Here is a 27,712-nt window from a genome sequence, read left to right on the forward strand (position 1 = left end):
CAGCTCCCCTATACACTCCGCACCCTGGAATCCCTCTACTCCTGCATCCTGGGCTCCCCTTCCCGGAGCCTCGCTGGCACTCCCATTTCCTTAGTAGAGTAAGTGGTAACTCCCAACCCCTTGACTGCAGGAAAGCAACCAGGGCAGGCTCAGCTCCTCTGGCAGACGGAGATCCTGGTGGAAAAGGGATTCAGGGGAATCCACAGCTTTCTCCAGCATGAGTCACCCAGAGGTAGGTACCACAGCAGTGACAAGCCAGGAAATAGCCCCAGGAGATGGAGGGAGGGGCGGGCATACCCTGTGTCTCAGGCCTGGGAGGGGCAGATGCGGAGGCTAGTATCTGCCTTCTAACGGAAAGAGTCTGACTCCTGACTAACGCATGTACAACCATGCTTCAGTGTGCAGTGAGCAACACTGTGGAAGATAGTAACCAGGCTGTGGTAAGGAGCGGCCTTGGCCAAGGGAGGTGGGAGGGATTCAGTGGGAACCCATCAAGGTGGACATCCTTTGCTGGATCAGGTGGGCTGCAGATTTCCCCTGTGTTTATGTCCCCGCTGAGATTCAGCACTGGTGGCTACATGGGATGAATCCTCACATATTTGTAATGAGCCAGCGAAGGATTAGCAGAAGGAAGGCTGGCAAGAGCCTCTCCCCTGGGGACTCGGCTGCACAGGCAGGCTGTCTCCTGTGGGGACAAGGGGAGATGGTTCTGCCTGAGGCTGTCCACAGCTGGCCACAGCAGCCTGGCCCACTTGGGTGGTGCTGCAACCTCCACCCAGGCAGCACAGATACCGCCCACTGCAGTCATGCCCATATGAGATGGGCAAATGCACACCACGCCTTTCATGTACTTCTTCTGCCCAGACTATGCAGGAGGCGACAGAAGTGACCCTGAACACTGAGGTAGAGGCCGGAGCCAGTGGCTACACTGTCACAGGTGGAGGGGACCAGGGGATCTTTGTCAAACAAGTGCTAAAGGATTCCTCTGCTGCAAAACTATTCAGCCTGAGAGAAGGTACCACAACTGACTCATCCTGGGGGCTCCATCATCAAACACCAGCATGGGGGGGGAATGGAGAAACTTGGAAAAGGTGGGCCTCACCTAAGGCTCTGGATGGCCCCATGGGCTTTACTCAGTCAGCCTAGGCTGGGACTGCCCGCTGTGCCCTGATTTTCTGCCAATTGTTTGAGGTGCCTTTGGGGAACTGGCTGTAGGCCTTCCTCTTGCCAATGCAGCCCCACGGTCATTTCTATTCTGGTGGGGACTGGGGCACTGAACTTGGTTTCCTCTTCCTTTAGGGGATCAACTTCTCAGTGCAACCATATTCTTTGACCACATGAAATATGAAGATGCTCTTAAAATCCTTCAGTACTCAGAACCATACAAAGTGCAGTTCAGAATCAAACGGAAGCTCTCTACCAGCAAGGGAGAGGAGTCAGCCATTCCACATTCTCAGCAAGGCTTGAAAAGCCAGGAAAAGCAGGTAAGGTCCTGCCCAGAGAGATGCAAGGTAGCCCCAGCTGCAACAGAGACCCCATTCCTGTGAACAGTGTCTCCAGGACTGGTTATTGTACCCAAACCAAACAGTGTCTTCTCCTGTTTCAGGACAAGCACACTGCTGATGGATACATGGAGACCCCGATAAAGACACTAGAGGTAGATGGAGACCGAGAAAGGCTAATATCTAAGTCCAGGGATGGTCGCCAGAGGCGACCCCAGGACAGACTCTCCTGGCCGAAATTTCAAGCCTTAGGGAGCAAGCGGGGATCAGGTCCCCGACGCTCACACAGTTCCTCAGAAGCCTCAGAGCAAAGGGACACACATGAAATGTCCCCGACAAGCACAGACACAGAGGCCCAGCTGACAGCTGACAGCCAGGAGCAGAAGTCAGGGACAAGAAGACGAAGAAGGAGGTTCCTGAACCTGAGATTTGGGATGCGCTCAGGGCAGGGGGCAAATATAACTGAGCAGACAGGCAGAGAGCCCCAGGACAGGAGCGGTCATGCTGGACTGCTGGAAGAGTCCCAGTTACAGGAGGACGAGACACAGGCATCTGGGTTCACGTCTGCTCTAACTACGCAGACGCCCACGAAGCCCAGTTATTCCAACTTGGAAAAAGAAGGCCCTGGAGAAATGGTGGTAAAAACGGACAGACATCAAAGGAAGAAAAAGCAGCTGGCAAAACAAGACAAGGAGAAGACACTTAGCCAGCATGGAGCGGAGCCAGCCCCAGGAAGCAGCTGGGATGACGAATGGGAGATAGTAGAAAGTCTGGAAATTGGCATTGCAAGATTGTCCCTGCAAGACAAACCTGACCAAGGCAACACACAGGTTGCACTGTGTGACTCAAAAACTCCAGAAACTGGGTTTTCGAAAAAAAAGACGAAAAAAGGAACTAAAGAAGGTGGAGTAGGGGAGAAGGAAGGGAGAGAAACAGGAGACAGGGGCAGAAAAGAGAGGCAAATGCCAGCAGAGTCACAAGGAAGAACAGGACATGCTACAGAAAAAGGAGAAAAGGATGGAACAGCAGGCTGGGAGAGTGAACAGGAGAAGAACGGCACAGAACAGGTCACACAGACAGGACAAATAAAGGTGAAGATGCCGAAGTTCAGGATACCGTCCTTTGGATGGTCTCCAACGAAGGAGGCAGTAACAGAGAAGAGGGGGAGAAAAGAAGCGAGCACAGAGAACAATGAGACACTGGACGAGGAAAAACGGAAAGAGGGACCAGAGAAAAAGGAAAGGGAAGGCAAGGAAGATAGACACACATCAGAGAAAACAGAGACCAGAAAGGCAGCACAGGCAATGCACATAGAAGCAGACATTACAGACAATGGCGGGGAATACTCAGAAAAAGAAATAAGCTTCAAGATGACAAAACTCAAGGAGCCATCCTTTCGTGAGTCTCTACCAGGCAAACCTGGCACACAGGCTTCGATGGTGGTGCAAACACCCAAGCTGGAGACAGGAGTGTCCCTACCCTCCATGCAAGGGGAACTTAAGAAACTAGACCTCGACATTAAACTGCCATCCACGAACCTGGAGGTCAAGGCAGGCCAGGTAGATGTGAAAATGACAGACGTCCAGCTGCCCGAGAGACAGCAGACCACTCAGGATGCTGACGGAGCCAGCCGGATGGGCCACATGCCCAAGGTGCACATGCCTAGCTCGAGGATGCCAAAGGTGGACCTTAAGGACCACACAGTAGACGTGAAAGGCCCCACAGTGGACGCAAAAGGCCACAAAGTGGACGTGAAAAGCCCCAAAGCTGAAATTAGTGGGCCTGACATGGAGGTTTCTCTGCCTGTTGTGAAGGCAGACATAAAGGACCAACGTGCCAAGATACAGGAGGACCTGCCCCACGCTGAAAAGGATGTGGCCGCCAAAGAAAGCAAGTTCAAGATGCCCAAGTTCAAGATGCCCTCCTTCGCCGTGTCCACAACTAGCAAACCCAGCATGGAAGCAACTATGGAGGTGGCAGCTCCAAATATGGAAGAAGAGGTGTCCCTGCCCTCCATGCAGGGTGAACTTAAGACTCCAGATCTCAGCATTCATCTGCCATTGTCCAACCTGGACGTCAAGACAGGCCAGGGAGATGTGAAGGTGGCAGACATCCAACTACCTGAGGGAGAACAGATCGCACAAGATGCTGATGGAGCCAGCCGGAAAGGCCACCTGGCCAAGGTTCAGATGCCCAGCTTCAAGATGCCCAAGGTGGACCTGAAGCACCCCACAGTGGATGTGAAGGGCCCCGCAGTGGACACAAAGGGCCCCAGAGTGGACGCGAAAAGCCCCAAAGCTGAGATTAGTGGCCCTGACATGGAGGTTTCTCTGCCTGGCGTGAAGGTAGACATCCAGGAACAAGGTGCCAAATTACAGGAAGATCTGCCCCATGCTGAAGAGGATGTGGCCACCAAAGACAGCAAGTTCAAGATGCCCAGCTTCAAGATGCCCAAGGTGGACCTGAAGGGACTCCATGTGGACCTAAAGGGCCCCAAAGTGGAGGAGAAGAGTCTCACAGTGGACACAAAGGGCCACACGGTGGATGTGAAAAGCCCCAAAAGCGATGTGAAGATGCAGGATTTAGAGGTTTCCCTGCCCAGCATGGAGGTTCATGTCCAGGCTCCAGGTGTTAAAGTGGATGGGGACCAGGCCGTGGTCGATAAGGACATGGCCATCAAAGACAGCAAGTTCAAGATGCCCAGTTTCAAGATGCCGAAGGTGGACCGGAAGGGCCCCACAGTGGATCTGAAGGGCCCCACAGTGGAAGCAAAGGGCCCCACAGTGGACATGAAGGGCCACACAGTGGACGTGAAGGGCCCCACAGTGGACATGAAGGGCCACACAGTGGACGTGAAGGGCCCCACAGTAGACACAAAGGGCCCCAAAGTGGACGTGAAAAGCCTCAAGGCTGAAATTAGTGGCCCTGACATGGAGGTTTCTCTGCCTGGCGTGAAGGTTGACATACAGTCCAAAGGTGCCAAGCTACAGAAGGATCTGCCCCATGCTGAAAAGGATGTGGCCATGGAAGACAGCAAGTTCAAGATGCCCAGCTTCAAGATGCACAAGGTGGACCTTAAGGGAACCCATGTGGACCTGAAGGAACACAAATTGGAGCAGAAGGGGCCCACAGTGGACACCAAGGGACCCACAGTGGATGAGAAAAGCCCCAAAAGCAATGTGAAGATGCAGGATTTAGAGGTGTCCCTGCCCAGCATGGAGGTTCATGTCCAGGCTCCAGGTGTCAAAGTGGATGGGGACCAGGCCGTGGTCGATAAGGACATGGCCGTCAAAGACAGCATGTTCAAGATGCCCAAGTTCAAGATGCCCTCTTTTGGCTTTTCCACAACTGGGAAACCCAGCATGGAAGCCAGTATGGAGGTGGCAGCTCCCAAGATGGAAGCAGAGGTGTCCCTGCCCTCCATGCAGGGTGAACTTAAGACTCCAGACCTCAGCATTCATCTGCCTTCCTCCAACCTGGACGTCAGGACAGGCCAGGGAGATGTGAAGATGGCAGACGTCCAGCTGCCTGAGGGAGAGAAGACCACACAGGATGCTGACGGAGCCAGTCAGAAGGGCCACCTGCCCAAGGTTCAGATGCCAAGCTTCAAGATGCCCAAGGTGGACTTGAAGGGCCCCACAGTGGATGTGAAGGGCCCCACAGTGGACGTAAAGGGCCCCACAGTGGATGTGAAGGGCCGCACAGTGGACTTGAAGGCCCCCACAGTGGACGCCAAGGGCCCCAAAGTGGACGTGAAACGCCCCAAGGCTGAGATTAGTGGCCCTGAAATGGAGGTTTCTCTTCCTGGCGTGAAGATTCACAAACAGTCCCAAGGTCCCAAGGTACAGGAGATTCTGCCCCATGCTGAAAAAGATGTGGCAACCAAAGAAAGCAAGTTCAAGATGCCCAGCTTCAAGATGCCCAAGGTGGACCTGAAGGGACCCCATGTGGACCTGAAGGACCCAAAAGAAGAACAGAAGGGTCCAACAGTGGATGCAAAGGGCCCCACGGTAGATGTGAAACGCCCCAAAAGTGATGGGAAGATGCAGGATTTAGAAGTGTCCCTGCCCAGCATGGAGGTTCATGTCCAGGCTCCAGGTATCGAAGTGGATTGGGACCAGGCCGTGGTCGATAAGGACATGGCCGTCAAAGACAGCAAGTTCAAGATGCCCAGCTTCAAGATGCCCAAGGTGGACCTTAAGGGACCCCATGTGGACCTGAAGGAACACAAAGTAGAGCAGAAGTGCTCAACAGTGGAAGCAAAGGGCCCCACGGTGGATGTGAAAAGCCCCAAAAGCGATGTGAAGATGCAGGATTTAGAAGTGTCCCTGCCCAGTATGGAGGTTGATGTCCAGGCTCCAGGTGTCAAAGTGGGTGGAGATCAGGCCGTGGTCGGTAAGGACATGGCCATCAAAGACAGCAAGTTCAAGATGCCCAAGTTCAAGATGCCCTCTTTTGGCCTTTCCACAACTGGCAAACCCAGCATGGAAGCCACTATGGAGATGGCATCTCCCAAGAAGGAACCAGAGGTGTCCCTGCCCTCCATGCAGGGTGAACTTAAGACTCCAGACCTTGGGATTCAACTGCCTTCCACTAACCTGGAGGTCAAAGCTGGCCAGGTAGATGTGCAGATAGCAGATGTCCAAATGCCTGAAGGAGAGAAGACCGCACAGGATGCTGACAGAGTCAGTCTGAAGGGCCACCTGCCCAAGGTTCAGATGCCAAGCTTCAAGATACCCAAGGTGGACGTGAAGGGCCCCACAGTGGACCTGGTGGCCCCCACAGTAGACGCAAAGGGTCCAACGGTGGACGTTAAAAGCCCCAAAGCTGAGATTAGTGGCAATGACATGGAGGTTTCTCTGCCTGTCATGAAGGTTGACATTCAGTCCCAAAGTGCCAAGCCACAGAAGAAACTGCCCCATGCTGAAAAGGATGTGGCAACCAAAGAAAGCAAGTTCAAGATGCCCAGCTTCAAGACACCAAAGGTGGACCTGAAGGGACCCCATGTGGACCTCACGGACCTGAAAGTGGACCAGAAGGGCCCAACAGTAGATGCAAAGGGCCCCAAAAGTGATGTGAACATGCAGGATTTAGAAGTGTCCCTACCCAGCATGGAGGTTCATGTCCAGGCTCCAGGTGTCAAAGTGGATGGGGACCAGGCCGTTGTCGATAAGGACATGGCCATCAAAGACAGCAAGTTCAAGATGCCCAAGTTCAAGATGCCCTCTTTTGGCCTTTCCACAACTGGGAAACCTAGCATAGAAGCCACTATGGAGGTGGCAGCTCCCAAGATGGAAGCAGAGGTGTCCCTGCCCTCCATGCAGGGTGAACTTAAGACTCCAGACATCAGCATCCAACTGCCTTCCTCTAACTTGGAGGTCAAAGCTAGTCAGGTAGATGTACAGATAGCTGACGTCCAAATGCCAGATGGAGAACAGATCGCACAGGATGCTGACGGAGTCAGCCTGAAGGGCCACCTGCCCAAGGTTCAGATGCCCAGCTTCAAGATGCCCAAGGAGGACGTGAAGGGCCCCACAGTGGTCGTGAAGGGCCCCATAGTGGACGTAAAGGGCCCCACAGTGGTCGCAAAGAGCCCCAAAGTGGACATGAAAAGCCCCGAAGCTGAGATTAGTGGTCCTGACATGGAGGTTTCTCTGCCTGGCATAAAGGTTGACATTCAGTCCCAAAGTGCCAAGCTACAGAAGGATCTGCCCCACGCTGAAAAGGATGTGGCCACCAAAGACAGCAAGTTCAAGATGCCCAGCTTCAAGATGCCCAAGGTGGACCTTAAGGGACCCCATGTTGACCTGACGGACCCGAAAGTGGACCAGAAGGGCCCAACAGTAGATGCAAAGGGCCCCACGGTGGATGTGAAAAGCCCCAAAAGCGATGTGAACATGCAGGATTTAGAGGTTTCCCTGCCCAGCATGGAGGTTCATGTCCAGGCTCCAGGAGTCAAAGTGGATGGGGACCAGGCCGTGGTCGATAAGGACATGGCCATCAAAGACATCAAGTTCAAGATGCCCAAGTTCAAGATGCCCTCTTTTGGCCTTTCCACAACTGGGAAACCTAGCATGGAAGCCACTATGGAGGTGGCAGCTCCCAAGATGGAAGCAGAGGTGTCCCTGCCCTCTATGCAGGGTGAACTTAAGACTCCAGACATCAGCATCCAACTGCCTTCCTCTAACTTGGAGGTCAAAGCTAGTCAGGTAGATGTACAGATAGCTGACGTCCAAATGCCTGATGGAGAACAGATCGCACAGGATGCTGACGGAGTCAGCCTGAAGGGCCACCTGCCCAAGGTTCAGATGCCCAGCTTCAAGATGCCCAAAGTGGACGTGAAGGGCCCCACAGTGGTCGTGAAGGGCCCCACAGTGGACGTAAAGGGCCCCACAGTGGTCGCAAAGAGCCCCAAAGTGGACGTGAAAAGCCCCGAAGCTGAGATTAGTGGTCCTGACATGGAGGTTTCTCTGCCTGGCATAAAGGTTGACATTCAGTCCCAAAGTGCCAAGCTACAGAAGGATCTGCCCCACGCTGAAAAGGATGTGGCCACCAAAGACAGCAAGTTCAAGATGCCCAGCTTCAAGATGCCCAAGGTGGACCTTAAGGGACCCCATGTTGACCTGACGGACCCGAAAGTGGACCAGAAGGGCCCAACAGTAGATGCAAAGGGCCCCACGGTGGATGTGAAAAGCCCCAAAAGCGATATGAACATGCAGGATTTAGAGGTTTCCCTGCCCAGCATGGAGGTTCATGTCCAGGCTCCAGGAGTCAAAGTGGATGGGGACCAGGCCGTGGTCGATAAGGACATGGCCATCAAAGACAGCAAGTTCAAGATGCCCAAGTTCAAGATGCCCTCTTTTGGCCTTTCCACAACTGGGAAACCTAGCATGGAAGCCACTATGGAGGTGGCAGCTCCCAAGATGGAAGCAGAGGTGTCCCTGCCCTCCATGCAGGGTGAACTTAAGACTCCAGACATCAGCATCCAACTGCCTTCCTCTAACTTGGAGGTCAAAGCTAGTCAGGTAGATGTACAGATAGCTGACGTCCAAATGCCTGATGGAGAACAGATCGCACAGGATGCTGACGGAGTCAGCCTGAAGGGCCACCTGCCCAAGGTTCAGATGCCCAGCTTCAAGATGCCCAAGGAGGACGTGAAGGGCCCCACAGTGGTCGTGAAGGGCCCCACAGTGGACGTAAAGGGCCCCACAGTGGTCGCAAAGAGCCCCAAAGTGGACGTGAAAAGCCCCGAAGCTGAGATTAGTGGTCCTGACATGGAGGTTTCTCTGCCTGGCATAAAGGTTGACATTCAGTCCCAAAGTGCCAAGCTACAGAAGGATCTGCCCCACGCTGAAAAGGATGTGGCCACCAAAGACAGCAAGTTCAAGATGCCCAGCTTCAAGATGCCCAAGGTGGACCTTAAGGGACCCCATGTTGACCTGACGGACCCGAAAGTGGACCAGAAGGGCCCAACAGTAGATGCAAAGGGCCCCACGGTGGATGTGAAAAGCCCCAAAAGCGATATGAACATGCAGGATTTAGAGGTTTCCCTGCCCAGCATGGAGGTTCATGTCCAGGCTCCAGGAGTCAAAGTGGATGGGGACCAGGCCGTGGTCGATAAGGACATGGCCATCAAAGACATCAAGTTCAAGATGCCCAAGTTCAAGATGCCCTCTTTTGGCCTTTCCACAACTGGGAAACCTAGCATGGAAGCCACTATGGAGGTGGCAGCTCCCAAGATGGAAGCAGAGGTGTCCCTGCCCTCTATGCAGGGTGAACTTAAGACTCCAGACCTCAGCAATCAACTGCCTTCCGCCAACCTGGACATTAGGACAGGCCAGGGAGATGTGAAGATGACAGACGTCCAGCTGCCTGAGGGAGAACAGATGGCAAAGGATGCTGACGGAGCCAGCCTGAAGGGGCACCTGCCTAAGGTTCAGAAGCCCAGCTTCATGATACCCAAAGTTGACATGAAGCCCCCCACTGTGGACGCGAAGGGCCCCACAGTGGACGTGAAAAGCCCCGAAGCTGAGATTAGTGGGCCTGACATGGAGGTTTCTCTGCCTGGCGTGAAGGTAGACATCCAGGCCCAAGGTCCAAAGCTACAGGAGGATCTTCCTTATGCTGAAATGGATGACGCCACCAAAGTCAGCAAGTTCAAGATGCCCAAGATCAAGATGCCCTCCTTTGGCGTGTCCACAACTGGCAAACCCAACATGGAAGCCACTATAGATGTGGCAGCTCCGAAGATGGAAGCAGAGGTGTCCCTGCCCTCCATGCAGGGTGAACTTAAAACTCCAGACCTCAGCATTCAACTGCCTTCCTCTAACATGGACGTCAGGACAGGCCAGGGAGATGTGAAGATGGCAGAAGTCCAGCTGCCTGAGGGAGAGAAGACCACACAGGATGCTGATGGAGCCAGTCAGAAGGGCCACCTGGCCAAGGTTCAGATGCCAAGCTTCAAGATTCCCAAGGTGGACTTGAAGGGCCCCACAGTGGACGTGAAGGGCCCCATAATGGACTTGAAGGCCCCCACAGTGGATGCAAAGGGCCCAAAAGTGGACGTGAAAAGCTCCAAGGCTGAGATTAGTGGCCCTGAAATGGAAGTTTCTCTGCCTGGCGTGAAGGTAGACATCCAGGCCCAAAGTGCCAAGCTACAGAAGGATCTGCCCCATGCTGAAAAGGTTGTGGCCACCAAAGACAGCAAGTTCAAGATGCCCAGCTTCAACATGCCCAAGGTGGACCTTAAGGGACCCTATGTTGACCTGACGGACCCGAAAGTGGACCAGAAGGGCCCAACAGTAGATGCAAAGGGCCCAACCGTGGATGTGAAAAGCCCCAAAAGCAATGTGAACATGCAGGATTTAGAAGTGTCCCTACCCAGCATGGAGGTTCATGTCCAGGCTCCAGGTGTCAAAGTGGATGGGGACCAGGCCGTGGTCGATAAAGACATGGCCATCAAAGACAGCAAGTTCAAGATGCCCAAGCTCAAGATGCCCTCTTTTGGCCTTTCCACAACTGGGAAACCTAGCATAGAAGCCACTATGGAGGTGGCAGCTCCCAAGATGGAAGCAGAGGTGTCCCTGCCCTCCATGCAGGGTGAACTTAAGACTCCAGACATCAGCATTCAACTGCCTTCCTCTAACTTGGAGGTCAAAGCTAGTCAGGTAGATGTGCAGATAGCTGACGTCCAAATGCCTGAAGGAGAACAGATCACACAGGATGCTGACGGAGCCAGCCTGAAGGGCCACCTGCCCAAGGTTCAGATGCCCAGCTTCAAGATGCCCAAGGTGGACGTGAAGGGCCCCACAGTGGTCGTGAAGGGCCCCACAGTGGACGTAAAGGGCCCCACAGTGGTCGCAAAGAGCCCCAAAGTGGACATGAAAAGCCCCGAAGCTGAGATTAGTGGTCCTGATATGGAGGTTTCTCTGCCTGGCATGAAGGTTGACATTCAGTCCCAAAGTGCCAAGCTACAGAAGGATCTGCCCCACGCTGAGAAGGATGTGGCCACCAAAGACAGCAAGTTCAAGATGCCCAGCTTCAAGATGCCCAAGGTGGACCTGAAGGGACCCCATGTGGACCTGAAGGAACACAATTTGGAGCAGAAGGGCCCCACAGTGGACGTAAAGGGCTCCACGGGGGATGTGAAAAGCCCCAAAAGCGATGTGAAGATGCAGGATTTAGAGGTTTCCCTGCCCAGCATGGAGGTTCATGTCCAGGCTCCAGGAGTCAAAGTGGATGGGGACCAGGCCGTGGTTGATAAGGACATGGCCATCAAAGACATCAAGTTCAAGATGCCCAAGTTCAAGATGCCCTCTTTTGGCCTTTCCACAACTGAGAAACCTAGCATGGAAGCCACTATGGAGGTGGCAGCTCCCAAGATGGAAGCAGAGGTGTCCCTGCCCTCCATGCAGGGTGAACTTAAGACTCCAGAACTCAGCAATCAACTGCCTTCCTCCAACCTGGAAATTAGGACAGGCCAGGGAGATGTGAAGATGACAGACGTCCAGCTGCCTGAGGGAGAACAGATGGCAAAGGATGCTGACGGAGCCAGCCTGAAGGGGCACTTGCCTAAGGTTCAGAAGCCCAGCTTCATGATACCCAAAGTGGACATGAAGGCCCCCACTGTGGACGCGAAGGGCCCCACAGTGGACGTGCAAAGCCCCGAAGCTGAGATTAGTGGGCCTGACATGGAGGTTTCTCTGCCTGGCGTGAAGGTAGACATCCAGGCCCAAGGTCCAAAGCTACAGGAGGATCTTCCTTATGCTGAAATGGATGACGCCACCAAAGTCAGCAAGTTCAAGATGCCCAAGATCAAGATGCCCTCCTTTTGCGTGTCCACAACTGGCAAACCCAGCATGGAAGCCACTATAGATGTGGCAGCTCCCAAGATGGAATCAGAGGTGTCCCTGCCCTCCATGCAGGGTGAACTTAAAACTCCAGACCTCAGCATTCAACTGCCTTCCTCCAACATGGACGTCAGGACAGGCCAGGGAGATGTGAAGATGGCAGACGTCCAGCTGCCTGAGGGAGAGAAGACCACACAGGATGCTGATGGAGCCAGTCAGAAGGGCCACCTGCCCAAGGTTCAGATGCCAAGCTTCAAGATTCCCAAGGTGGACTTGAAGGGCCCCACAGTGGACGTGAAGGGCCCCATAGTGGACTTGAAGGCCCCCACAGTGGATGCAAAGGGCCCCAAAGTGGACGTGAAAAGCTCCAAGGCTGAGATTAGTGGCCCTAAAATGGAGGTTTCTCTGCCTGGCGTGAAGGTAGACATCCAGGCCCAAGGTGTAAAGCTACAGAAGGATCTGCCCCATGCTGAAAAGGATGGGGCCACCAAAGACAGCAAGTTCAAGATGCCCAGCTTCAAGATGCCCAAGGTGGACCTGAAGGGACCCCATGTGGACCTGATGGACCCCAAAGTGGACCAGAAAGGCCCAATAGTAGACGCAAAGGGCCCCACGATGGATGTGAAAAGCCGCAAAAGCGATGTGAAGATGCAGGATTTAGAAGTGTCCCTATCCAGCATGGAGGTTCATGTCCAGGCTCCAGGTGTCAAAGTGGATGGGGACCAGCCTGTGGTCGATAAAGACATGGCCATCAAAGACAGCAAGTTCAAGATGCCCAAGTTCAAGATGCCCTCTTTTGGCCTTTCCACAACTGGGAAATCTAGCATGGACGCCACTATGGAGGTGGCAGCTCCCAAGATGGAAGCAGAGGTGTCCCTGCCCTCTATGCAAGGTGAACTTAAGACTCCAGACATCAGCATCCAACTGCCTTCCTCTAACTTGGAGGTCAAAGCTAGTCAGGTAGATGTGCAGATAGCTGACGTCCAAATGCCTGAAGGAGAACAGATCGCACAGGATGCTGACGAAGCCAGTCTGAAGGGTCACCTGCCCAAGGTTCAGATGCCCAGCTTCAAGATGCCCAAGGTGGACATGAAGGGCCCCACAGTGGTCGCAATGGGCCCCACAGTGGACGTAAAGGGCCCCACAGTGGTCGCAAAGAGCCCCAAAGTGGACATGAAAAGCCCCGAAGCTGAGATTAGTGGTCCTGATATGGAGGTTTCTCTGCCTGGCATGAAGGTTGACATTCAGTCCCAAAGTGCCAAGCTACAGAAGGATCTGCCCCACGCTGAGAAGGATGTGGCCACCAAAGACAGCAAGTTCAAGATGCCCAGCTTCAAGATGCCCAAGGTGGACCTGAAGGGACCCCATGTGGACCTGAAGGAACACAAATTGGAGCAGAAGGGCCCCACAGTGGACGTAAAGGCCCCCACGGGGGATGTGAAAAGCCCCAAAAGCGATGTGAAGATGCAGGATTTAGAGGTTTCCCTGCCCAGCATGGAGGTTCATGTCCAGGCTCCAGGTGTCAAAGTGGATGGGGACCAGGCCGTGGTCGATAAGGACATGGCCATCAAAGACATCAAGTTCAAGATGCCCAAGTTCAAGATGCCCTCTTTTGGCCTTTCCACAACTGGGAAACCTAGCATGGAAGCCACTATGGAGGTGGCAGCTCCCAAGATGGAAGCAGAGGTGTCCCTGCCCTCCATGCAGGGTGAACTTAAGACTCCAGACCTCAGCATTCAACAGCCTTCCTCTAACTTGGACGTCAAAGCTGGCCAGGGAGATGTGAAGATGGCAGATGTCCAGCTGCCTGAGAGAGAACAGATGGCAAAGGATGCTGACGGAGCCTGCCTGAAGGGGCACCTGCCTAAGGTTCAGAAGCCCAGCTTCACGATACCCAAGGTGGACGTGACGGCCCTCACAGTGGACGCGAAGGGCCCCAGAGTGGACATGAAAAGCCCCGAAGCTGAGATTAGTGGGCCTGACATGGAGGTTTCTCTGCCTGGCGTGAAGGTAGACATCCAGGCCCAAGGTCCAAAGCTACAGGAGGATCTTCCTTATACTGAAATGGATGACGCCACCAAAGTCAGCAAGTTCAAGATGCCCAAGATCAAGATGCCCTCCTTTGGCGTGTCCACAACTGGCAAACCCAGTATGGAAGCCACTATAGATGTGGCAGCTCCCAAGATGGAAGCAGAGGTGTCCCTGCCCTCCATGCAGGGTGAACTTAAAACTCCAGACCTCAGCATTCAACTGCCTTCCTCTAACATGGACGTCGGGACAGGCCAGGGAGATGTGAAGATGGCAGACGTCCAGCTGCCTGAGGGAGAGAAGACCACACAGGATGCTAATGGAGCCAGTCAGAAGGGCCACCTGGCCAAGGTTCAGATGCCAAGCTTCAAGATGCCCAAGGTGGACTTGAAGGGCCCCACAGTGGATGCAATGGGCCCCAAAGTGGACGTGAAAAGCCCCAAGGCTGAGATTAGTGGTCCTGAAATGGAGGTTTCTCTGCCTGGCGTGAAGGTAGACCTCCAGGCCCAAGGTGTCAAGCTACAGAAGGATCTGCCCCATGCTGAAAAGGATGTGGCCACCAAAGACAGCAAGTTCAAGATGCCCAAGGTGGACCTGAAGGGACCCCATGTGGACCTGACAGACCCCAAAGTGGACCAGAAAGGTCCAACAGTGGATGCAAAGGGCCCCACGATGGATGTGAAAAGCCCCAAAAGCGATGTGAAGATGCAGGATTTAGAAGTGTCCCTATCCAGCATGGAGGTTCATGTCCAGGTTCCAGGTGTCAAAGTGGATGGGGACCAGGCTGTGATCGATAACGACAGCAAGTTCAAGATGCCCAAGTTCAAGATGCCCTCTTTTGGCCTTTCTACAACTGGGAAACCTAGCATGGAAGCCACTATGGAGGTGGCAGCTCCCAAGATGGAAGCAGAGGTGTCCCTGCCCTCCATGCAGGGTGAACTTAAGACTCCAGACATCAGCATCCAACTGCCTTCCTCTAACTTGGAGGTCAAAGCTAGTCAGGTAGATGTGCAGATAGCTGACGTCCAAATGCCTGAAGGAGAACAGATCACACAGGATGCTGACGGAGTCAGCCTGAAGGGCCACCTGCCCAAGGTTCAGATGCCCAGCTTCAAGATGCCCAAAGTGGACGTGAAGGGCCCCACAGTGGTCGTGAAGGGCCCCACAGTGGACGTAAAGGGCCCCACAGTGGTCGCAAAGAGCCCCAAAGTGGACATGAAAAGCCCCGAAGCTGAGATTAGTGGTCCTGACATGGAGGTTTCTCTGCCTGGCATGAAGGTTGACATTCAGTCCCAAAGTGCCAAGCTACAGAAGGATCTGCCCCACGCTGAAAAGGATGTGGCCACCAAAGACAGCAAGTTCAAGATGCCCAGCTTCAAGATGCCCAAGGTGGACCTGAAGGGACCCCATGTGGACCTGAAGGAACACAATTTGGAGCAGAAGGGCCCCACAGTGGACGTAAAGGGCCCCTCGGTGGATGTGAAAAGCCTCAAAAGCGATGTGAAGATGCGGGATTTAGAGGTTTCCCTGCCCAGCATGGAGGTTCATGTCCAGGCTCCAGGTGTCAAAGTGGATGGGGACCAGACCGTGGTCGATAAGGACATGGCCATCAAAGACAGCAAGTTCAAGATGCCCAAGTTCAAGATGCCCTCCTTTGGCCTTTCCACAACTGGCAAACCCAGCATGGAAGCCACTATGGAGGTGGCAGCTCCCAAGATGGAAGCAGAGGTGTCCCTACCCTCCGTGCAGGGTGAACTTAAAACTTCAGACATCAGCATCCAACTGCCTTCCTCTAACCTGGACGTCAAAGCTGGCCAGGTAGATGTGAAGATGTCAGATGTCCAGCTGCCTGAGGGAGAACAGATGGCAAAGGATGCTGACGGAGTCAGTCTGAAGCGCCACCTGCCCAAGGTTCAGAAGCCCAGCTTCAAGATTTCCAAGGTGGACGTGAAGGGCCCCACAGTGGTCGCAATGGGCCCCAAAGTGGACATGAAAAGCCCCGAAGCTGAGATTAGTGGTCTTGATATGGAGGTTTCTCTGCCTGGCATGAAGGTTGACATTCAGTCCCAAAGTGCCAAGCTACAGAAGGATCTGCCCCACTCTGAAAAGGATGTGGCCACCAAAGACAGCAAGTTCAAGATGCCCAGCTTCAAGATGCCCAAGGTGGACCTGAAGGGACCCCATGTGGACCTGAAGGAACACAAATTGGAGCAGAAGGGCCCCACAGTGGACGTAAAGGGCCCCACGGTGGATGTGAAAAGCCCCAAAAGCGATGTGAAGATGCAGGATTTAGAGGTGTCTCTGCCCAACATGGAGGTTCATGTCCAGGCTCCAGGAGTCAAAGTGGATGGGGACCAGGCCGTGGTCGATAAGGACATGGCCATCAAAGACAGCAAGTTCAAGATGCCCAAGTTTAAGACCCCCTCTTTTGGCCTTTCCACAACTGGCAAACCCAGCATGGAAGCCACTATGGAGGTGGCAGCTCCCAAGATGGAAGCAGAGGTGTTCCTGCCCTCCGTGCAGGGTGAACTTAAGACTCCCGACCTCAGCATTCATCTGCCTTCCTCTAACCTTGACGTCATGGATCGCCAGGTAGATGTGAAGAATGTAGATTCCCAACTGGCCGATGGAAATCAGGCTACACAGGAATCACCTGTAGCCTGCCTGAAGGGCCACCTTCCCAAGGTGGAGATACCAAGCTTCAAGACAAGGAAGGTGGACCCTAAGGTCCCTTCAGATTGTGTTAAAATCCCCAGTGATGTGGTGCGTGGACCCGACGTGGAGCTGTTCCTGTCTGATGTGCAGGCTGACCTCCAGGCTCAGCCTTCCTCTGTTGTTGTTAGTATGGTCGCAGGTTAGTTAGAAGTTACTATATGGGTCCCACCATCCCATCTTTCCCAGTCCTGTCCTATTGAGAGTGTCCACTCTCTGCACTCACCTGCTGGCTTTTCTTCCAGTTCCTTTGACTATTCTCAGAGCTCTGCTGTTCCTGCTGTTTCTTCTTGCAATGTCCTCATATTGTTTCCTAAGTTTCGTAAACCAAAATTTGTAATTTCTGTTCCACTGTCATCAGCTGAATGTGCCCCACCTTTGTCTGAGCATGCAGTAAGGACCTCTGTGAGTCCCGCGGCAATGTCTGAACCTCTGTTTTTCCTGTTTTATCTGCAGAGCCGCCTGTTTCCCATGTTTCGGGTGAATCCTCAATTGAGTCTGCAAATACTCCTCCACTTGCTGGATCTGATCGGGAAGGAGGGGGAAGTTCTTTCAAATTGCCACACATCAAGCTCCATCCATTTACTTTGTCTCCAAAAAAGCAAGCAGAGTCTGCAGGTGATTCTGAGTCCCCACAGGTGGATCCCATCCATAGTCCTGATTTTTCTGTAGTTGAAATGGACCCTCACATTGGGACTTGTGAATCGCACCAGCATGTATCTATCGAGAAGGAAGCAGAGAAGGGAAGAATCCGGAAGCTGAGCTTTTCCATGCCACGACTTGCACTGCCCAAGATAAAGGGTTCTAGGGGGCGAGCTGGCCTGCTGGAGGGGGAAGTGAAGCCGTCTACCGGTACCACCACTGGAGGTAACTTGGTAGTCGTACAAACCACTGTCAGTGATACCCATGTTGGGGGCACTAGATCAAAAGATGTCGCTACAGAGCCCTGCATCAGATCCCCCTCCATGCCTGCAGAAGTGACTGGGCGTAAAACTGATCTTGAGCCTCTCGAAGATGCCTTGGATATCAGAGGTGACAGCCAGAGTCATATGTGTGTGGGTGTGTCTGCAAGTCAGCCCTTTGGAGAACAGACAGCACCTGTGACAGGAGACCTGCAGCCATCCTGTAAACAAAGACATAGCGCCGCCACCATGGAAAGCCCTGAGATGGATCCCATAGCAAAAGAGACAACAAAGTACTCACATGAGCGCCGCTTCAAAATGCCCAAGTTCCGAGTTCCTGGTTTCAGGCGCTCCTCATCCAAGGAGCGAGATGGGGCTGGAGAACAGGAAGCTACTCAGACTCCAGACGCTGGCATAGCCTTAGAGGCAGAAGTAGCAGCTGCCAATGTACCTGAGTCAAAATTAGAGGCACATGTCTCCCTGGGATCCCCAGAGGAAGGGATCAGTGTGGAAACCCCCCAAAGCCCTACGTATGCAGATGTTGTAAAACGTGATCTCCATGGAATAGGTGTTAGGCTGCATGGCTCCACTGTGGGGATGTTCCAGACACATCTGTCCACCCATGAATTAGGGACCCATCCAGCTAAAGACTCTTCTAGTGTGAGCGTCTTGGAACTCCAGCTTCCTCCAGAAGGAACAGGCAAGCAACAGCATCCTGGGTCAGGAGGAAACATTCTTTCTGAGGTGGCAGCTGGAGCAGGAAGCTGGCCTTCTCAGCCCCAAGGACCTCTGAGGTTGAAGGCATCCATCACTGATATGCCATCCCAGGTCTCCATGGTGAGCACAAGTCAGCTCTGGGAGGATTCTGTGTTGACTGTCACATTCCCCAAATTAAAGGTACCCAAGTTCTCCTTCCATGCCTCCAGCTCTGAGGCTGATGTATTCTTCCCTGTAGTGAGGGAGGTGCAATGTGCAAAGGCCAGCATTGACAGTGCCATGCATAAAGATGGTCCTGGGCTCTGGGAAGTCAGCATTCTAAAGACAGGAGCCGAGGATCCTAGAGGACCACCAGTAAGCCTTGAGCAATCCGTGGAACCATCCCCTATTTCTAAGGTCAGAGTGCACATTCAGGGCTCTCAAGGTGAGAGTCAAGAAGTCGCTTTTTGCAGCAGGATGGAACGAGAGGGTTTTGACTCCTCAGCATGCGAAGCCTTTTCTACTCAGATTGTGCGGGAATCAGAGATTCCTGTGTCTACAATTCAAACTCCTTCTTACGGGTTTTCTTTGCTGAAAGTGAAAATCCCAGAGCCCCCTGTGCAGGCTAGTGTGCAAACAGGGGCTCCCGACTTCCAGGCACAGGAGGACTCGGTGGGTGGAGCTCCCCGAGCTGCTGCAGGGAGACACTTCATTCCTGCTGATTTCCCACCTGATGCTGGCGAGCCCTTTGAAATGATCTCCTGCAGTGCTGGCGTGCCTCCTGGACCCCAGCTTACAGACAGCACCTCTGATGAGGAGCCAGCAGAGATTCTCGAATTTCCTGAGGACAGCCAGGAGGTAAAGACCCCTGAGATGGCTACAAAACAGAAGCCAGAAGGTAAGAAGGCCAGCCTGTTGTGGTCCTGGCTACCAAGCATTGGGTTCTCCTCTGTGGAAGAGATGGCTGCTGATTCCGGAGATGCCGCCCAGAGACCTGCCCCTGTCCACGTGCAGCCTGCTGCTCGACTGGACCCTGAACTGCCCAGGAAACAGGAGAAGGCGGGCTGGTTCCGCTTCCCTAAGCTCGGATTCTCCTCTTCACCTACGAAGAAGAGCAGAAGCGCCGAAGGTGGGGACGGTCAGGTGGAGCAGAAGCCCCAGGAAGAAACCCTCACCTTTTTTGATGCCCGAGAAAGCTTCTCTCCTGAGGAGGAGGAAGCTGAGCCGGAGGTGACCAGTGCCAGGCCTGGTCCCAAAGCAATGGTGGTATCCTCTGCCAGAACAGAACTAGTACTGTTGGAACAGGCTAGAGATACCGGTGACAAATCTACACCTAGGCCTGTGGCCAAATGAGGGCCGGAGGTCAGAGTCGGTGGAAGAGATCAACAAGGCAAGCTGAGCATCGGGCCTGGGCGCTGTGAAAGCAGCCTACAGCCTACCCTAGAATGCACCTTTACACCTTGGTCTGCAGACTTGAAACCAAAGCACAGATGAATAGCGCGTCTGTGTCACATAACACAGCCATCCACACGGAAACAAAAATAATGCTAGTTTCTTCCAAGCTTTGGAAGCAACGAAGGCTGCAAAATTGTCTAGCTCTGCGCGTTACTGCTGGAGAACTCTGTTGGCTTTTGTGGGGTAAGTCCCAAGAATCTACCCTATGCCAGGAGAGCAACATTGCCCCTGGAGTTCCCATATCTGTGGGCAGAAGCAGCTTTTGGTGTAATCTCTGCCCCATCGTTGCCGTTTCCTGGTGAGTTCTCTTTTCCTGTCAGGCAGAATATGGGGTGCCCCGGGAACTTCCTCCTTTTGCTGTTTTCGCTTTGAGACGTTGACTGTGATGAGGAGTATGTGTGGCAGAAAGGTCTGGCCGGTGGCGGACTGCGCTCAGTGATAGGGCACAGACACGAGGTTGCCACCAAATCTTGGTTGTGTTTATTTGTCTACCTGCCTGCCGGTGTTAACTAATTCCCCAGTGTGTACGAGTCCTTTGCTCGGGCTCCTGAGCACCTCATGGTACTGATTGTAGACCGTACAGACCGTCCCCTTCAGTCCCCTCCTACTGGGCAATAAAGGAAATGATGCACCTAGTGGTCGAGTTTGCCGCAGTCTTTTGTCCTGGGGTCCTCACTTGTCCTTGCTTTCCTTCCGTGCACGGTAGACTTCATCTCTACTACGTAACTCCAGCAACCAGAACTGAGATTCATCGTAGAGTGGCTGAGGAGACAGAGATTCGGAAAAGCTGCTCAGCTGGTCATCCTTGCCCGGGGCCCCTAGCTTCCCTCTGGCCTGTCTTACAAACACCAGCCAGACTTGGTGTGTGCCGATGACACTATAGAAAGTGTCTGCCTAGTGCACATTTATGATTCCTAGCTTCTAAGGGTCACAGGTCCTGCCTGTCTTAGGTGGGTCCTCTACTCACGGTTCCACAGGGATGCCATCAGATGTAAGCAGGGGCCGTGCCTCCTCTCCAGATAGAAGGATAGGAGCCACTGAAGTTGCCAAGATCGCGGGTTTTGTCCGTTGCCTGGGAGTTGGGTGAGCACAACAGGCCTCGACTTCTTGTGGCCTGGAGGCCACTGGGTACTCTATCACATGGACTCACCCGCCTAACCAGCAAGGGACAGACTCCCAGCCGGATGACGGTACACTCTCATGTCACTCGGTGGAGGTGGCGGCATCCCCTTGTGTGCTCTTTGAGAGACACTCGAGGTTAGAACACATAAAGTTGAGAGTGCTGGGAACTGGGCGCCACGGAGCCCGTTAAGATTTATTTGCCACACCAAGCAGAGCCATGTCATGGCTCCACACCCCCAGAGTCTCCTAAGCTCGCCAGACTGAGTCTGGCACTGACAGCAGTGAGTGAAGCAGAACCTTCCTGACTGAGCCAGCAGGACCGCACGAACCGGGATCTCTCCTGGAGCACATTTGAGAGCCTCGCAGGGCCCAAAGAGCTCTTGGAGGGCAGAGCTGGGCAGCCTGAGTGAGATGCAGCTCTCCTCAGGGGGACCTGGAACATGGTGGGATGTGAGCAGCCAGCCATGGCAGAGCTTGGCTGGGCTCACCCCGGTAGCTCTCAGGTCCTGCAGGGCTCTGTGGACCCCGGGCCTCATGTAGCCACACTCCCAGATCCTCACACAATAGTCAAGGAGCAGGCTGGGTTTAGGGACCTTCTGCACAGAGGGGATGCTGACACCTAAGGTGTCCTTTAGGCAGGTGGGTGGTTTAAGGGCACTGAAGAAATAGCAAGAGCTTGACCCCTGCCTGGTGTAACCACATTAGCTCTCCCTGAGCGCAGAGGGAAGGAGAAGGCAGAGAAGGGTTTCAAGACTGTGAGAGAGAAGGACCCTGGACAACCATCCGCATCTTCACCACCCAACCTTCCTTGAGCTCCAGCTACTCTGAGCCTTGGGACAGGAGCAGGGCAGGTGGACCCGAGTCTTGGTCGGAGATAAGTGAGAGGTTGGATGCTGGGGCAGGTGGCACAGTATTGCACAGTCCAGTACCAAAGTCAGGACTCCAGAGAGGTCAAAGACACCACAGGAAGGTTCACACAATCAACCAACCTGGGCTCAGAGGGGCTCGCAGAGCCTGAACTCGCAGCAGGGCATCTGCATGTATGTTACAGCTATGTAGCTTGGTCTTTTCGAAGGACTCCTAACAGCAGGGATAGGGCTTATCTCTGACAGTTTTACTGGCTTTGGGGACCCTACTTCTTATACTAGGTCGCCTTACCCAGCCTTAATACATGGGTAACTGCAACTTGATATGCCATGTTTTATTGATACTCATGGGAGACCTGCCCTTTCCTGGATGGAGAGAGAAGAAGAGAGGTTTGGGAATCGGGGAGAGGGACCGGGAGGGGAGGATGGGGGCAGGGCTGCAACCAGGATGTAAAATAATAGATGAATAAAAAGAAAGTCAGAATTCCATCCCAAACATGACTTCATGCCCTGCCTCGGCACACAGGCTAGAGTGAGCTCTCGCAGGCTGCATTCAGTCCTGGATTGATGTCAAAAACTCTAATACTGGTCTTCAGGACACCACCCACTGTTTGGACAGGGTCCTGATCCCACCCCATAATAGCCAAACCTCTGCAGCCCCACCCGTATAGCCCATCCCATCTGGGCTCCTCTGTGGCTCATACTGCTCTTGCCCACCCCACCTAGCCCTGGTTCTGAGGGGCAGGGTTGGACAAGACTTCCTTTCATGAACACAGGGCTTAGCTGGAATGACTGTATTCATGAAGTCTTCGGGACTCCTTGCGAGTAAAGAGGTTGCTGCAGGGGCTGGAACACTCAGCAGGACACCTTGCTTGTGGGATAGCATTGCTGCTTTGAGGTATCCATAGGGGGATATCCAGAGAGGTCCCTGATAGAAGTGGGTTTAGGGGTGACTTTATATCCATTGTAGGGGCTGACTTCCTGACACTGGACAGGGGAGGCCTGTGGGTGCAGTCATGACAAAGCATTTCAGCACGGACTAGGAGGCTGGCTGCAAGCAGGTCCCACCACAGGGAGAAGATGGACCAAGGGAAGGGGAGACAGGCAGGTCTCACCCACAGGGAGAAGATAGACCAAGAGAAGGGGAGGCAAGCAGGTCCCCTACAGGGAGAAGATGGACCAAGGGAAGAGGAGGCAGGCAGGTCCCTCACAGGGAGAAGATGGACCAAGGGAAGAGGAGGCAGGCAGGTCCCTCACAGGGAGAAGATGGACCAAGGGAAGAGGAGGCAGGCAGGTCCCCCACAGGGAGAAGATGGACCAAGGGACGAGGGATGTGGCTCAGAAGATAACAAACGTTCCTCCTGTGGAAGCATGAGGGCCTGAGTTCAGTTCTCTAGTGCCCAGGTTTAGCCAAGCACCTTGCAATTCTAATGTTGGGGAAGCAGAAGCAGGATTCCCGGGGCCTGTTGACGAGCTAGTCTAGTCAAGCCATAGTCAAGCCAGCAAGCCCTGGGTCCAGAGGGAGACTCTGCTGACACACTAAAGTGGAGGAAGACCCCGTGCCAACCCTTGGCCACCGTACTTACGCATGGCATGTGGATCTGCATGAACATATGAATACGTACACACACCACAAACAAGGAGTAGGGATAAATGACACAGAGATGCCTACTTTTGACCTGGGCCAAGTCCGCAAGCCAGTGGCAGGGTTTTATTGGGGGTTGCAGCTGGACAGCACTTATGTTTGGGGACAGCCATAGCAACTCATCGTGGTTAGGCCAGAGAGGGAGAGCTGGGTTCTGGGGTCACTTAGGTGCAGTTGCTTTCTTTCCATGTCACTGTGGGCCTTCCTCTGCCTCAGCCTCTCCTTCACTTCAGAGCTCTGTCGGCAGCTGTTTGCCAAATGACAATCTCAGGCTCTGAGTGCCGGCCTTTCGCTTTCTCAGTTTCTGAGCTTGAGTGAATGAGAACATGGAGTCCACCTAGAGCAGTAGGCTAGAATCAAGGGTCAAGCCTCAGCCCTGCCAGACACAGTCCTGGCTCAGGACTCTGTCCAGGCCCATAGCGTAGCCGGAACTCCAGTCGCGTTCGAAAAGTTGCCTCAGCTGCTCCTGTACTGGGGTCGCGCCTGGCTGGGCACCAGGGATCGTCTGACTGACAACCAGGCCCACACCAGAGGTGCTGCTGAAATAGTCTTCTGACCAATTAGAGGTACCTGGAGGGAGAGACACTGTTCCCTGAGCCTATGTCCCCTGCAGTCTGCCCGGCACTGTGGCTACTCCGGTGTCGTCAGACTGCAGCCAGGGCAGCCGCTCATGTAGGGCAGTCGGCTTTCCACCAGCCTCAGCTGGCAAGCTGGGCTAATGCATGATCCCCAAAACATTCGAGTGCACCTCTCTTGTCCATCTGTTCTCCCATGCTCCATCCCAGGCGCTCACCTATATAGGCTGCCTTGTCTGTGACCATGAACTTGCTGTGGTTCACGCGGCTGAATGGGATGTTGGAGTGATTGCCCACAGGCACGATGAAGACTTTCTTCCGGGAATAGGAGAGAGTTAGTGTATGCAGGGTGGGAGAAAGACCGTGCTTTGCCCCCATTCCATAAGGTCAGTTTCTTACCACATCCACCGAGATGCCAGCTGAGGGGTCACTGAAAGCCTGCAGGGACCTCAGATAAGTGAACATGGTGGGGTCTGTGTTGAGCCAGCAGCTGACCAGTAAGCGCACATGCACACCCCTATCGAAGGCTGCTGCCCGTAGTGCACTGTCCAGTACAGGCCAGTACCTAGAAGGGGAGGGGGGGTCAGTGTTCTGCCTGAAGTCAGGATGGAGGTGAACTGTGCCTTGCCTAGGAGTGGCCAACCAGGAGGGTGGACCTCATCCAGACCCACCTGGCAGGGTGGGTGAAGCGTGTGGTAGGGAAATACTCCATCACCGAGACATAGATGAACTCACGAGCATCCGCCATGGCTTCCAGCACTGCATCCAAATCCCGGGTCCGGCCATGAGGGCAGAGAGAGGGTGGTGAGGCCTGAGGTGGGAGAAGCATCTCTCAGAAGACTGCCCACTAACTATCACCCTTGAATCACGCTTTTCCTGGGTTCGTGACCCAACTGCACACGCTGCACGCCCTGTATGACTCTAAGAAATCCCATGTGGGGAGAGAGGCAGTTTCCCAATGGCCAGGGGTGCTCCTGCGGTCTGGGTAGGTGCCAAAGCAGCTAGGCATCCTGGGCCCCATGGGGCTGGCCCAAGTGTTCAGAGGCTGTCCTGCCTGGAAAGAAGATCTCCTCTTTCCAGATGGGGTCTACCATTTGCTGCAGTCTCTGTGCTGGGCCAGTGTCTGGGCCGACTTGGGGCTTTCCTGGACATGGCAGAGGGTAGGTTGCCTTTGTTCCCTCAGAGTAAAGAGTAATCAGTGCTCTGGGCTTCCCCTGTCCTCCCCAGAGCCCAGCATGCTTCATGGCCTCAAACCCCCTCAACAGCCTGGAGATTCCTAGGCCCTCAAGTCTGCCACCTCCCGGCACCTCTCTCTCACTGCTGGTACTGGCCCAGCTTCCTGTCCTGGAGTGGGGTCTGCCTTTGGCAGCAGCCCCAGGGCCATTTTGGGTTAGCCATCTTACCGAGAAGTAGGCTGTGGTGGGAACCCCATCGAAGAGACCTCGCAAGGGATGGAAGCGGTTGATGTGGGATGAGAAGTTCCGAGGCCAAGTTTTAGGGAGAACAGCTCGGGGAGTCCCTAGCACCCAGTAGGTCTGGAATGTCTTCTCAAGATCTTGAGCCAGCTGACTGCAATTGTAGATGATAGCACCCAGCTCCTTCACCTACAGGGGTCAGGGTCAGTAGATACGGAGATCAAAGATCTTCTGGGGTTGTGTGGAACCCACCAGGGGTGTAAGGTGGGGTGCAATTCCTGTTCAGCTAGCAGCCACTAGGCAGCATCAACTCCAGGGTGGAATAAGGGTACCAGGGTCCCTGTTTTCCTTAACGCGATTCCAGTGCTCAAAGCAAATACAGCAGAAAACACATGAAAGCACCGAGAAAAGAAACCCGCCATTAAATTCAGTCAGGTAGTAACTCCTGAGGCTAGTTTCACCTGCCATTAGCACTAACAGTTATGTGTGTATGTGTGCACGCACACACATGTTGATACAGATCGAACCTAGGAATGTGCGGTGCTAATCACATATTGTTCTACTGAGCCACAACTCAAGCCTCAGGCTTTGTAATCTGCACTTTTTTTTTAAAGAAATATTTATTTATTTATTTATTTATGTATGTATACAATATTCTGTGTGTATGTCTGCAGGCCAGAAGAGGGCACCAGACCTCATTACAGATGGTTGTGAGCCACCATGTGGTTGCCAGGAATTGAACTCAGGACCTTTGGAAGGGCAGGCAATGCTCTTAACCGCTGAGCCATCTCTCCAGCCCCCTGCATTTTTTTGGGGGGATGTGTATGTACATGTGAGCAAGCGTGTCCGTGTGTGCAGGAACATGTGCATGGATGGAAGCCAGAAGACAACCTCAGGTGTCATACTTCCAGAGGTGTCCACCTTAGTTTTACTATTATTATTATTATTACTATTATTATATGTGTATGACTATGTTTTTCCTACATACATGTCTGTGTGTGCTGCTGCTTACAGAGGCCAGAAGAAGGCATCGGATCCCCTGGAACTAGAGTTACAGTTTATTGTGAGTTGCCATGTGGCTGTTGGGAAATTGAACCTCTGCTTTCTGAAAGATCAGCCAGTGCTCCTAATTGACGAACCATCTCTTTAGCCCTCTATTTTGTTTTCTGAGACAAGGTCTCTCACCGGGACTTAAGGCTTGCTGATAGGCCGGCTGGCCAGTGTGCACCAGGAATCCGCTGGTCTCCACTTCTCACTGGGATTGCAAGTGTTTGCTACCATGCCCGGCATGGGTCCTAAGGCTAGAACTCGGGTTCTTGGGCTTACAAGCAAGCACTTCACCGACTGAGCAAGTCTCCCCAACTCTGAGCTGTTCTCTCTGTGAGCTGTGCCCTGAGTGTTTGTCTAAGTTCCTAAATGCTGTTCCAGGGCCCGAGTGCAGGGTCATGTGAAATCTTATAACTGGTGGAAACAGCTCTGCGATTGGTCCCTGCTATGGAGGCATGACAAAAGTGGCATGCGACCCAAGTTTCTGCTTGCTGGCTTCCCACAATAACAGCTTTCTTGGGATGCCTGAGGGCACAAACATAGCCCCTGGAGACAGAGAGAGGAGAAGCTGCGTCTGGGCCTCCCATCTCTGGGTCTTGGAACTCACCTGAGCCAGGGACCGCCAGTCCATGTTGGCACTGCCCACAAAGACGTGCTGCCCATCCACGACCCAGAATTTGGAGTGTAGGACACCTCCAGTAAAGTGCCTCATGGGAACCTGTCGGACCTGGGCACCTGTAATAAATAAGATAGATGATAGATAGATGATAGATAGATAGATAGATAGATAGATAGATAGACAGACATATAAATAGATAGATGATAGATAGATAGATAGATAGATAGATGATAGATAGATGATTGATAAATAAATAGAAGATAGATGATTAATAATAGATAGATGATTGATAAATAGAATATAGATAGTAGATAGATGATAGATAGATAGATAGATAGATAGAGAGATGATTGATAAATAAATAGAAGATAGATGATTGATAAATAGAAGATAGATAGTAGATAGATAGATAGACAGATAAATGATTGATAAATAGAAGATAGATAGATAGATAGATAGATAGATAGATAGATAGACTGATAAATAGAAGATAGATAGATAGATAGACATATAAATAGATAGATGATAGAGAAACATATAAATAGATAGATGATAGATAGATAGATAGATAGATAGATAGATAGATGATAGATAGATAGATAGATGATAGATAGATAGATGATTGTTAAATAAATAGAAGATAGACAATTAATAATAGATAGATGATTGATAAATAGAAGATAGATAGTAGATAGATAGATGATAGATGATAGATAGATGATTGTTAAATAAATAGAAGATAGACAATTAATAATAGATAGATGATTGATAAATAGAAG

At 52.9% G+C, this 27,712-nt stretch overlaps 2 protein-coding genes across 6 annotated transcripts in view; one reads left to right on the forward strand and one right to left on the reverse strand.

Moving 5' to 3' along the window:
- The window catches only part of Ahnak2 (AHNAK nucleoprotein 2), a 35,297-nt gene extending 15,029 nt beyond the window's left edge, over window positions 1-20,268 (forward strand). The window contains exons 4-9 of one of the 3 annotated variants that reach the window (XM_057782255.1): window positions 131-232; window positions 865-1,015; window positions 1,300-1,484; window positions 1,607-13,537; window positions 14,048-16,733; window positions 17,048-20,268. In XM_057782255.1, the coding sequence (XP_057638238.1) occupies window positions 131-232; window positions 865-1,015; window positions 1,300-1,484; window positions 1,607-13,537; window positions 14,048-16,733; window positions 17,048-19,542 (17,550 nt within the window). In that variant the 3' untranslated portion in view covers window positions 19,543-20,268. Of the gene's footprint in view, window positions 1-130; window positions 233-864; window positions 1,016-1,299; window positions 1,485-1,606; window positions 16,734-17,047 lie in introns of all 3 variants that reach the window. The other 2 variants (XM_057782254.1, XM_057782252.1) reach the window with 2 other exon arrangements.
- A 3,108-nt stretch (window positions 20,269-23,376) lies between these two features.
- The window catches only part of Pld4 (phospholipase D family member 4), a 9,719-nt gene continuing 5,383 nt past the window's right edge, over window positions 23,377-27,712 (reverse strand). For all 3 annotated transcript variants that reach the window (XM_057782841.1, XM_057782839.1, XM_057782840.1), the window contains 6 exons: window positions 26,922-27,049; window positions 25,256-25,456; window positions 24,524-24,663; window positions 24,252-24,417; window positions 24,071-24,167; window positions 23,377-23,847 (listed from right to left, as the gene is read on the reverse strand). In XM_057782841.1, the coding sequence (XP_057638824.1) occupies window positions 23,648-23,847; window positions 24,071-24,167; window positions 24,252-24,417; window positions 24,524-24,663; window positions 25,256-25,456; window positions 26,922-27,049 (932 nt within the window). In that variant the 3' untranslated portion in view covers window positions 23,377-23,647. The remainder of the gene's footprint in view (window positions 23,848-24,070; window positions 24,168-24,251; window positions 24,418-24,523; window positions 24,664-25,255; window positions 25,457-26,921; window positions 27,050-27,712) is intronic.

The sequence above is a fragment of the Chionomys nivalis genome, chromosome 10 (genome assembly GCF_950005125.1).
Source record: "Chionomys nivalis chromosome 10, mChiNiv1.1, whole genome shotgun sequence".
Lineage (NCBI taxonomy): Eukaryota > Metazoa > Chordata > Mammalia > Rodentia > Cricetidae > Chionomys > Chionomys nivalis.